This window comes from Miscanthus floridulus, chromosome 19 (genome assembly GCF_019320115.1).
Source record: "Miscanthus floridulus cultivar M001 chromosome 19, ASM1932011v1, whole genome shotgun sequence".
NCBI classification, from domain to species: Eukaryota; Viridiplantae; Streptophyta; class Magnoliopsida; order Poales; family Poaceae; genus Miscanthus; species Miscanthus floridulus.
This window is the reverse complement of record NC_089598.1, coordinates 24992319-25004143: the sequence shown is the minus strand read 5'-3', so window position 1 is coordinate 25004143 and position 11825 is coordinate 24992319. Positions and strand designations below refer to the sequence as shown.

The window sequence follows — 11825 nt, the reverse complement described above, 5'->3', positions numbered from 1 at the left end:
CCAAGTCCTCCTGAGCCTCGCTTGACTCACGCGTCCGCCGTCTTGACCCGGTCAACACCGTCACTCCATGTCTTCTTGCACTTGTCGATGTCCCAAGTGTCAGCCACCGCGGCTAGTCACCCGGCCTCTGGGTCCCTCGGTCCAAGCCTCACATCCGTCCTTCACTGCTCCCGGTCTATCGGCACGGCACGTCCTCCTTGACCTTCACCTCGCCGTCGACCACCGTATCCGAGCTCCAACCTGCACAACACAAGCCAAAAGACATGTCGCACATATAGCTTTCGCCATGGTAGGGTTAGTCACCACTCAACCTACTTCGTGGATCACATTGACAATCACTCATCATAAAACGAACACACAAGGGTACTTGTCAACCTTGTGTTCGCAATCTCCCCCTTGATGAGTGCATTGTCAACACCAATACACGAACAGCTTGAGCAAAAGAAAAAGAAGAAGAAGAGAAAAGAAAGAACTCACCCAAATGACCAAAAGCCAAAGAAAAGCCAAGAACTGGGTTATTTGAAAGTGAGCAAAACTTGGTCCCCAAAGACATGGGCAACGGCTCGACGCAACCAAGTAAAACAAAACTAGCCCTCAAGAAGAGGCAACGGGCTCAACGCCACTAGCAAAGCTCGAAAAGCCAAAAAACTGCTAGACCCTCCAGAAGAGGCAAAGGCTCAACACATCTAGCAAAACACCTCAGATGCAAAACTGCTAGACCCTCCAGAAGAGGCAAAGGCTCAACACATCTAGCAAAACACCTCAAATGCAAAACTGCTAGACCCTCCAGAAGAGGCAAAGGCTCAACACATCTAGCAAAACACCTCAAATGCAACTCCCCCTGAACAAGTGCAATCTCTCTCAAATGAATGCATATCTCTCAACATTAGGTGAATCTCTCTCAAATGAATGCATATCTCTTAACTTTAGGTGACATTGTGAGTGTGGAAACTTCTCCCCCTTGTTGACATATGCACTTATCAAGCTAGAGCCCAAGAATTGCAACTCCCCCTCAAAACAAGCTAGGAATGCAGAAATGCGCGAATGCAGAAGCTTCAAGATTATAGCAAGTAGATTGAAAGAATGCTCTAGTGGATGCTGTCATGTATATATAGCAACACATACAAGTGCTAGCAAATGCTCAAGGTGACCAAATGAAACGAAATATGGCATTTAAGCAAGTTTGATCAAGTTTGAGCAATTTTAAAAGAGGGTTCACCACCAAAGGAGCACATAGCAAAAATAGACAGGAGATCGACCTTGTGCTACACATGTATGCAAAGTGAACTACCCCAAACAAAGTTCACACATCATGTCATGAGACAAACTTGTGGTTTGATCAAATTTTAGACACCAATTGAAATTTATCAGAGTTATGCAGCTTATTACCAAAGTTTGTCAGACAAGTGTGTGCGGGAGGTTATCTGTGCCATCAAAACCTGACTTAGCAACCATGTCAAGCCTATGCCAAAGGCAATCAGAAGCTTAAGACAATGATCTCGGTATCCATTACAGAGCTCAAGTTCACCAATAAGTGCAATTTGGAGCTGTCTCGATACTCTGACATAGGATAGTACAGACCCATCCCAATCTTTTCAAATCACTTAGTTTGATTTTCAAGTTTTAGCACAAATTCAAGTTTATCAAGCAAGTGTGTAACTCAAGGTATGAGCCGTAGCAACGAAGCATATATATGAAGCAAGAAAAAGATCTCGACACATTCTACACATGCTAGTGCCACAAGTAGTGGTGAACACATTTCATGTTTCAACAAGTTTTAATCAAGTTCACAGTTTGGAAAACAAGCTTAGCTCATAACATGTATCAATTGATCAAAAGGAGCCTAAGCCAGAAGCACATCATTGTATATCCATAACATCCCCAACAAGAGCATAGTGTCAATCTAGCTACTATAAGGATGAAACTCAGGATGCAATATGATACATGATGATATGATATGCAAGAATGATATAAAAACAAAAACAAAGGCTAAACTACAAAGAAAAGCAAAACTAGAATACAACAACCAAAGTTCCCCTCCTCTAAAAAGGGAAACAAACTCCAAGCTCCCCTCGCAAGCGAGCAAACTGGGCTTGGTCAAGTGGTTTGGTGAAGATATCTATGAGCTGGTTTTGGGTATCAATGTGGTGCAGATCGATATCACCTTTCTCATAGTGGTCACGCAAGAAGTGAAAGCGAACTTCTATGTGCTTTGTCTTTGAGTGAAGGACTGGGTTTTTGGCTACACTTATGGCACTGGTGCTGTCACAAAACAAAGGCACTCACCTAAACTCTAACCCAAAGTCTCTCAGAGTAGCTATCATCTAAAGCAACTGGGAACAACAAGCAGCAGCAGCAACATACTCAGCTTCTGTGGTGGATTGGGCGATGCTAGACTGCTTGCGAGAAGACCAAGACACAAGAGAAGATCCAAGAAACTGACAAGTCCCCGAAGTGGACTTCCTCTCAACACGACAACCAGCATAATCCGCATCAGAATACCCACAAAGAGAAAGAGAGGAGGAGGCTGAAAACCAAAGACCAAACTCGGGTGTGAAACAAAGGTACCTAAGGATCCGCTTGATGGCTTGACGATGAGACATGCGCGGCGAAGACTGAAAGCGCACGCACAAGCAGACTGCGAACTGTATGTCCGGTCTCGTCGCCATTAGGTACAGCAGGGACCCAATCATGCTTCGGTATTCCTTCTGGTCCACGGCTTCTCCCTCCTTGTCCTCATCCAGGGCCGTCGTGGTTGACATGGGCGTCGAAAGAGGCTTGGCCTCACCCATATCAAATTTGTTGAGCACGTCCTTGGTGTACTTGCCTTGGTGCACGAACATCCCCTCATGAGTTTGCTTGATTTGCAGCCCGAGGAAGAAAGTCAATTCGCCCATCATGCTCATCTCAAATTCCCTGCTCATAGTATCTGAAAACTTGGCAACAAGAGCATGAGAAGAGCCACCAAAGATTATATCATCCACGTATATCTGAACAAAAAGGATGTCTGTGCCTTGCTTGAGGAGGAACAAAGTCTTCTCTACGGAACCCATCCTAAAACCCTTATCAAGCAAGAAAGCTTTTAAACGCTCATACCAGGCTCTCGGGGCTTGTTTCAAACCATACAAGGCTTTGTGGAGTTTAAAAACATGGTTGGGGTACTTTGGATTTTCAAAGCCAGGGGGTTGCCTCACATAAACCTCTTCCTCTATGTACCCATTCAAGAAGGCACTCTTTATATCCATCTGATACAGCTTGAACCCTTTCGAAGCTGCAAATGCTAAAAGAATCCTAATGGCTTCTAGACGGGCAACAGGAGCAAAGGTTTCTTCATAGTCTATTCCCTCTTTTTGGCAAAAACCCTGAGCCACTAATCTCGCCTTGTTTCTCACCACCACCCCATCCTCACTCTGCTTGTTCTTGTAAACCCACTTTGTACCTATGGGGTGGCACTCTGGTGGAGGTGGAACTAAAACCCACACTTGGTTCCGCTCAAAGTTCTCTAACTCCTCGTGCATAGCATTAACCCAATCGGTATTAGATAGTGCGTGTCCAATATCTCGAGGCTCAAAAGAAGCTACGAAAGCAGAATGAGCGAAATGGGAAATCTGATAAGACTTGGAACGCGTTACCCTTTCGTCGATGTCGCCGATCATGGTCTGAGGAGGATGGCGTCGCTGGATATGTCGAGGTGCACCCAAAGATGAAGTCGCCTCCCCCTCATCCACAGCTGGGGCCTCCTCAGTCGATTGAGGAAGTGGCTCGCACGGACCCCATGAAGTAGAGGTGGAGGGCTCGGGGCCGTGAGCCGAAGTGGTCGAAGCTGGCTCGATCGGGGCAGCCGGTTGAGATGGCTTGGGATCATCCCAATCGACGTCATCGTCATCCTCAACGAAAATGCTATCACCCATCTCTTCATCACCTGCACGTTCAAAGACCAAAATAGAAGAGGGCATGGTTTCGTCGAAGGTGACTTCACAAGTCTCCACGACATGGTTAGTCTCAAGATTAAGCACACGGTACGCATGTGAATGAGAAGCATAACCGAGAAATATACCGTCCGAAGATCTAGATTCAAACTTGTCAAGATTACCTTGCTTAAGAATGAAGCACCTGCAACCGAAGACTCGAAAATGACTCACCTTGGGTGGACGCCCAAACCGCAACTCGTAGGATGTCTTCTTTAAGAAAGCACGAAGAAAAATGCGGTTTGAAACATGGCAGGCGGTGTTGATGGCTTCGGCCCAGTAACGCCTAGGAGTCCTATGCTCATCGAGCATCGTCCTGGCCATTTCAACCAAAGTCCGATTTTTGCGCTCAACAACACCATTCTGCTGAGGGACATAGGGCAAAGAAAACTGATGTTCAAGACCCAACAAAGCACATAAGGTGTCAAACTATGAGTTTTTGAACTCAGTGCCATTGTCACTACGGATAGCTCGTATGGCATTCTTTGGTAACTCAGTTTGCAACCTCAAGATCAAGTCACGAGCATGAGAAAACGCTTCGTCCTTGCCCTCCATGAAAAACACCCAAGAATAGCGAGAAAAATCATCCACGATCACAAGAACGTACCACTTCCCTCCCTCTGACCGAACCCGAGCCGGACCAACAGTGTCCATATGGAGTAGCTCACCGGGTCTCGTGGTCATGACCTGAGTCACTGGAGGATGGGAAGCAGCCACCATCTTCCCGTGGCGACAGGGATGGCATACCAGATCCTTCTCAAACTTAAGTTTGGGCAATCCTCGAATCATGTCAAGAGAACTCAACCTCACTAGGAGATCGAAGCTCAAGTGACCAAGTCTCCTATGCCACTTCCACAAATCAGAAGAAGATCCAGCAACCAAACAGCGAGAAGAACCGAAAGACTGAGAGAAATCAGCTCTGAAAACTCGGCCAAAAGGAACGATCTGACAAACTAGATGTCCCTGAGAATCGAGCACACGAGAAAGTCCAGTCTTAAAGCGCACCTCAAACCCATCTTGAAGGAGTTGCGAAACAGAGAGCAAATTGAAATGCAGACTTGAAACCAAAGCAACGTCCTTCAAGATAAAAGACTCATTGACCCAAATGGTCCCACGAGACAGCACCTTACCTTTGCTATTGTCCCCAAATGTGATGTACTCCTTGTATTGCATGGGGTCGAGGCTGGAGAACCATTGGGAACTTCTGGTCATGTGGTGCGAACAGCCGGAATCAACAAGCCACGTGTTCTCCAGGCCTTCGCTCTGCATCAATAGAAAGACAGGGGGTGAGCAAATGGCACAACACTGGGGTTAGTGAAATGAGGAGAATACCAGTGTTGAGTCATTTGCCCTGGAAAAGTGTTAGGAAAAACACCATACATGCCATGTCCCATTGGAGAGAAGCGATCACCATGTGGGGGAAAATGTGGTCCGCTAGGAGTGTGGGACTGAAAGCCACCGTCGCGAGGTCTAGAGTCATATAGATCATGACTTGGGCCACGCCGGGCACGACCACCATGTGGTCTCGCCACCTGAGGCCTAGCACCTTGAGGCATTGCACCTCTAGGCCTAACACTGTGCCTCTGAATAGGCGGTACATGTACGCCATGGGGAGGACGGTACATGTTCCGGTTGTTCAACTCGTACTCGCGCCGCTCATCTCTCTTCCTCCTAAAGCAAAACTCAGCCAAATGACCATCTCTATGGCAATAGTCACAGTGGTACCTCACCTCTCTCTTGGGTGGTGGTTGACTCACTCTCTTGTGGATGTGGTTCACTCTCTGAGGCTTTTTGGCTTTAGGAAGGGGTGCACTAGAGATGTTGGGTAGAGTATCGAGTGAGTTCCGAAAGTGGTTCGGTTTGGGAACCCAAACTTGCTTGGATGGTGGAGCTTTTGGTGGTTCTTCAAACACACCATCTTTGATCATAGGCTTGGTAGACTCTGGTGGAGGGATCTTGATCAATTTGGGAGTGTTGGTGGGTTTCTCACTTGGGTCAAACCACTATGTTCACCAACCTTGCCATAGACATGCTCACCCTTCCCACCTATAGCAAAGCCTACTCCCGATGAGTCAGTTCCCTGCCTGAACTGGCTCACCATCATGCCCAACTGAGGCTCACTGCACGACACACAGCTCAAGATGGACCGAAGTTGTGTGTTTTCTTCCTCGGTTCCCATCTTGTCGTGCCTGTAGGACTCAAGCTCCAACACCAAAGCTTCACATCGAACACATGTAGTGGTGGTGCTATCTGAGTTGGCCTTCTCAAACTCAGCAAGTTTGGCAACCTTCTTTGCCAACTCAGATTGCAAGCCTGAGCAGGACTTGCATGCACCGAGCAACCCAGAACGAGACTTCAGCTCATCACATTCATCAAGCAAAACAGCATACTTGGATTGCAAGTCAGAGAGGTTAGACATGTGTATAGCACACTCATCGCACTCCTCCTCTGACACCACTACACCACTCTTGGCAAGCTCCAACTCCTTCAAAGCAACCTCTAGCTGGTCCTTAAACTCTTTTCTCTCGCGGGCAGCACGCTTAAGCAACTTATCTTGACTCATCAATGTATCATTCATAGTATCAAGCTCAAGCATAAGTGAGTCAAGTGTGGGCGGTACCTCATTTTCGTCGTCGTCGACGTCGACGTCCTTTTTGAGCTTTGCTCCACCGTCAACCGCCATAGTGCAAAACCCACCACGGTTTGCACCGGCAACAAAGCAGAGACTGTTGAGCTTGTCCTCGCGCTTCTTCTCGGACTCATCGTCGGTCGAGGGAGAAGAAGAGTGATCATCGTCGGAGTCGTCGTCGAGGTCGCTGAGGGAGGCGAGGAAGGCGCGTTCTTGAGCTTTGGCCTTCCTGCGGTATGCCTTCTTGATCGCCTCCTTGTCGAAGCCGCCCTTGGCCTTGTGCTTGCCGGAGGTGTAGTCGCGCTTATCCTTGCGCTTGCCGAGGTTGTACTTGTTGGTGAAGGGCTTCTTCATGGGGCAGTGCGCGACAAAGTGGTCCGGATCTCCACATCCATAGCATCCCTCCTTCATGCCACCACTGCGTCGGCGGTTCAAACGGTTGTTGTGAAACCGAGAGAACCGACTGATGACGAGTGCCAACTCATCATCCCCAAGAGACTCCAGCTGCTCCTCTGTGACTGACATCAAGCACGACAAAGAGAAGGAAGCTTGTGAAGGGTTAGTCAATGAACTTGAACCACTACCTGAGACCAAAGCCATGGTTGGTGCAGAAGGATTCTTGAGCTTGGCTTGGGTTTGGTAGTCGATCTCTGTGGACTTGAGCTTGCTGAAAAGCTCATCGACGGTGAGGGTGTCGTAGTTGGCCGACTCGATGATCGCCGACACCTTCACATCCCATACCTTTTGATCAAGGGCATAGAGAAGCTTGAGCGCCCTCTCATGATCACTATAAGGTAGGTTGGCCTTGTTCGCTTTCATTTTGTTGACGATAGTCTGAAAGCAGGAAAACATGGCATCGATGGACTCGCCATCAAGCTGAGAGAAATTCTCGTACTCGCGCTTGTACGTCTCGTAGAGTCTGGTCTTGACCTGTGCGGTCCCCTCGTGATAGCTCTGAAGCCTCACCCAGATCTCTCGAGCTGTAGTACAATCGGAGACACGCTCGAACTCAGAAAGAGAAAGACTCGAGAAAAGCACACTGCGAGCTTTGCTATTTGCGTTGTGCCGATCCTTGTGATCCTGGGTGGTACGCGCCGCAACAGGGAGCACAACGTAAGTAGCATCCTCGCAAATTTCCCAGACGAGCCAATCAATCCCCTGGAGATGTGTAGACATGCGGATCTTCCAATAAGGATAGTTGGACCCATCAAAGTGCGGTGGTTTGCCGGAACCACGCTCCATGTCGCCTTCGTGGATCACGGACCGATTAAGGTGGAATGATCCTTAACCGGCTCTGATACCAATTGAAGGACCAAAAACGGCGACCAGAGGAGGGGTGAATGGGAGCCTCAAATTTCTTTCGAAATCTTCGACCACTGTCCCAACATCAATCCCCAAAAAGCATACACAAAAGACTTGATGACCACGACCCTAGAGAAGGGTGGATGCTCCCTCAAAACACAGCGGGTCACCACAGAGCAAACGGAACATAGATCGAAGCCCAAACGAGCAAACTCCCAAAAGAAAACAGCACTGCTCCTGCAAATATCAGACACGTCCGGTATTATATCGGACACGTCCGGTATTATATCGGACACGTCCGGTATTTTTGGACACGTCCGGTATGATCTCGGACACGTCCGGTATTTTCAGCAGCAAGCTGACCAAAAGAGAAAAATCCAAAACCCCGTCATATGGTGTCCAAAAATCATGAAATTTTAACCAGAGCTCTTTAGACACCAAGGGAAGGTCTCCACCAAATTTCAGCTCAAAACTCCAAAGTGAGAAATATCGGACACGTACTAGATCATATCGGACGCGTCCGGTATGAACGAGCAGTTTCTCGAGAAAAATCAAATCAAGCCATAACTTGATCAAATCAACTCCAAATGACTTGAAACTTTGCACAAGGGTTCACAAGCGAGTAGAAAGGTAACCTCTAAAGGATCATGGCCCGAAACAAACTCTAACTCCGTGAATCGAAGGAATTGAAGAATCCGCCAAAAAATAGGTCAAGAACTTAAATTGCTCGGATCTGCGATCTCGTGAGGAATTAGTGGATTTCCTTCGGTGGAAAGCTTCTACTCATGTCATTGATCGATCCAAGGCAACAAGAACGAACCAAAAACCATCCCAAAACGAAGAAACGAGAGGGGAAACAAGAAGGGACAAAAGGAGCTCGTGAAGAACACCAAAATCACATCAAGAACACAACTAAATCATGAATCCCGGAGGGCATACGGTGGTTACGGCCACCGATTCCTTCAAAACCAAGTCACAATTTGAGTTGTAGACCTCTCTCATACATGGAAGCAAACTAGAGGAAGAAACCCTAAAGGAGAAAATGAAAACTGGAGGAGGTGAGGGAGATGGGGGCTCCCTCATCCTATTTAACCGGGCTATTACACATTCCTAGTTTTGCCCCTGGATACAAATGAGTTGAACTGCTAAGCCCAAGGGCGTTGTTGTCCAACCCGGTGTAATCTTGATCCGACGGCCACCGCGCCTTCTCATCGGTAGCTTCGCCTCGACGCGAACTCCCCGATGCCGCCACGTGCCGTCCGTCCCTCCTCGGAACCTCCGCCCGGGTTTTGAGGCCCAAACCCGTAAACCGTCCATCCAATGGTTTTGAGGTCCAAACCATCAAACCGTCCGCGAGTAGCGTACTCCATACGCGTCCCCCGCCATCCGACGTGTGTCACCGCCGTCCTCGACCGGCCGGCCCACCAAGTCCTCCTGAGCCTCGCTCGACTCACGCGTCCGCCGTCTTGACCCGGTCAACACCGTCACTCCATGTCTTCTTGCACTTGTCGATGTCCCAAGTGTCAGCCACCGCGGCTAGTCACCCGGCCTCTGGGTCCCTCGGTCCAAGCCTCACATCCGTCCTTCACTGCTCCCGGTCTGTCGGCACGGCACGTCCTCCTTGACCTTCACCTCGCCGTCGACCACCGTATCCGAGCTCCACACCTGCACAACACAAACCAAAAGACATGTCGCACATATAGCTTTCGCCATGATAGGGTTAGTCACCACTCAACCTACTTCGTGGATCACATTGACAATCACTCATCACAAAACGAACACACAAGGGTACTTGTCAACCTTGTGTTCGCACAAACTATAAAAGAAACATCAACTTCCATACAGAACTGATTTTGCGAGTATAAGTCGTCTGGATACCATACAACAATTTTCAACAGCTACTTGAGAAAATTGGCACTTGAAGTTCATCATGAACTCTCCTCCAGATGAAATACATGCTTATTAGGAGCATCAACTTCCATACAGAACAAGCTAATTGCACTGGGCAGTCTAAGATGGTACGAGGAAATTGATGAAAGCTTCTGCCTTAGGAGCCAAAGCTTTAATGTCCTCACGTGTTGCAAGTTCATTGTCCTCAAACTGGAACGCTGGGGCACAGGTTACACCAACGAACGAATAATGCAGCTCAGGGTCTCTTCCGGGACTCTTGACAAACACACTTCCATCTTCAGTAAAGGATTCAATGTCGCAGGTCAAGAAGGCCCCAAACCATATGTTTGGAGGAACTGTGTACTGTGGTCTCTGGCCCTGTCGCAGGTCAGGACCAACGACAGTCGTCTTGATTTGTCCATCATCGTGCACCTCAAACACCTGAATGAATGGATGATCTGAGCAGTGTTCTTAAAGAATCGATATGTCATTTTTCAGATAAGTTTACAGACCGTGAGAGGTTCTCCTAGGTAGTAATGCCAGGTTTCAGCACAAGGGATGCGGTGCAACCTAGCAATCTCCCCAGCAGGCAGTAAGAAATAGATGGCACTACTCACGGCTCGGTCAACCTTATCTACAACGATTGAAACATAACATTAGTGAATTAGGGAAAAAAATAATGCAGACAAATCCAGGTCAACCATGGGTACAATCAATGTTTAGTAGATATGGTCAGCAAGTCAAGCATATTTATAGTTTAGAAATCAGCAGGATCCAGCTGCAAGGTTACATGAAAACTTGTTCAAACAACAGGTTACTGATGGTTGATGCCAATCCTATCAATTTCTTTGACCATCCAATTTAGGGGCATGGAAATCATACATGGTAGTTCCTATAAGCTATACTGCATGTATGCAAATTCAGGATATCTTCTAGTTGAAAAGAACAGCAAGCGCATAAAAATCCAGACCTCCATTTTCACTGTAACAATAAGGTATGACTGAATTTTGAGGTTAGGAGTAAGTATTATTCCAGATAAGACAAGTGTCAGGAACCATCTTGAAGCTAATGGCAGCAATTTGCATTTCCCAATCAGTTGGGAGAACCTGAATCACTGAGCGCAGCACTATGCCTAAAGAATCCGCAGCTGTGCCATAGCCAAACAAAAGGCTTATTTGGCTTCCTTCCAAGGACTAAACCATTTTGAGGATCCGAATGTGCCACTAACAGCTCATGGTCATCAGATCATGCATTTATCTGAACGAATTCATGCCACTTCTGATCAAAACTAAACAAACTCTGAACCCTGGAGCTCTAAAAACAAATCCACCATCAACCAAATTGCCACCCTAATAATCCACAAAACGGCCACCGCCTACAACTACTTGCAACAAATAACCAGGTTCCCATCCTTCGTAAATCTCTATCTGTGCAGTTAAAACTAGATCTAAACTAAAGGAAACTTGGGATCAATCAAGATACCTAGACGGCTAGACAAAAGCTTAAAAAGTTGCGACAAGTTATCCAAGCTTACAGCGCGGCGGGAGAGCGGACGTGGGGAGTGCAATTGAGGGATCACGGAAGGTCTCCAGGAAGAACCCGCCATCGGGGTGGCGCTGCAGATCCAGAGCGGCGACGATCTCCACCGCCGTCTTCTTCTCCTCCGCGGTCGAGAACGCCATGGATATCTGGCTGGTAGCTTTTTTTTTTTACGCCGCGTCCCTCCTGCTCAGCTGAGGTGTCTGATAACTATCCGGTTAGGTTTGTGTTTAGTTACCAAAAAGTTTCCCAAAAAATGCTACAGTAGTCATCATATCGAATCTTACGATACATGTATGGAGCATTAAATGTAGACGAAAAAAACTAATTATATAATTTGGTTGGAAATCACGAGACGAACATTTTAAGTCTAATTAATCTATAATTAAATACTAATTACCAAATAAAAACGAAAGTGCCACTGTGGCCAAATTCTCGAACTAAACACAGCCGAGCTGTGACGAGACGGCAGAACCAACGGCCAAGATTTATCCAGG

The 11825-nt window shown here is 47.4% G+C and overlaps 1 protein-coding gene across 1 annotated transcript; it reads right to left on the bottom strand.

The window, feature by feature from the left end:
• Positions 1-9713: 9713 nt before the first annotated feature.
• LOC136528462 (uncharacterized protein YML079W-like) lies at positions 9714-11517 on the bottom strand. The gene is made up of 3 exons (XM_066521422.1): positions 11324-11517; positions 10302-10423; positions 9714-10230 (listed from the first exon to the last, which is right to left on the bottom strand). The coding sequence occupies exons 1-3, from the start codon at positions 11469-11471 to the stop codon at positions 9910-9912; spliced, it is 591 nt and encodes a 196-aa protein (XP_066377519.1). The 5' UTR covers positions 11472-11517; the 3' UTR covers positions 9714-9909.
• Between the last annotated feature and the right edge of the window lie 308 nt (positions 11518-11825).

What these genes read in the sequence shown, in the direction of transcription:
- LOC136528462 (XM_066521422.1), bottom strand. Translation starts at nt 11,471, where the DNA reads ATGGCGTTCTCGACCGCGGAGGAGAAGAAGACGGCGGTGGAGATCGTC. An exon ending in GTCCGCTCTCCCGCCGCGCT is followed by an intron (nt 10,424 to 11,323) that starts GTAAGCTTGGAT and finishes CAATCGTTGTAG; the next exon opens with ATAAGGTTGACCGAGCCGTG. An exon ending in ACCTAGGAGAACCTCTCACG is followed by an intron (nt 10,231 to 10,301) that starts GTCTGTAAACTT and finishes CCATTCATTCAG; the next exon opens with GTGTTTGAGGTGCACGATGA.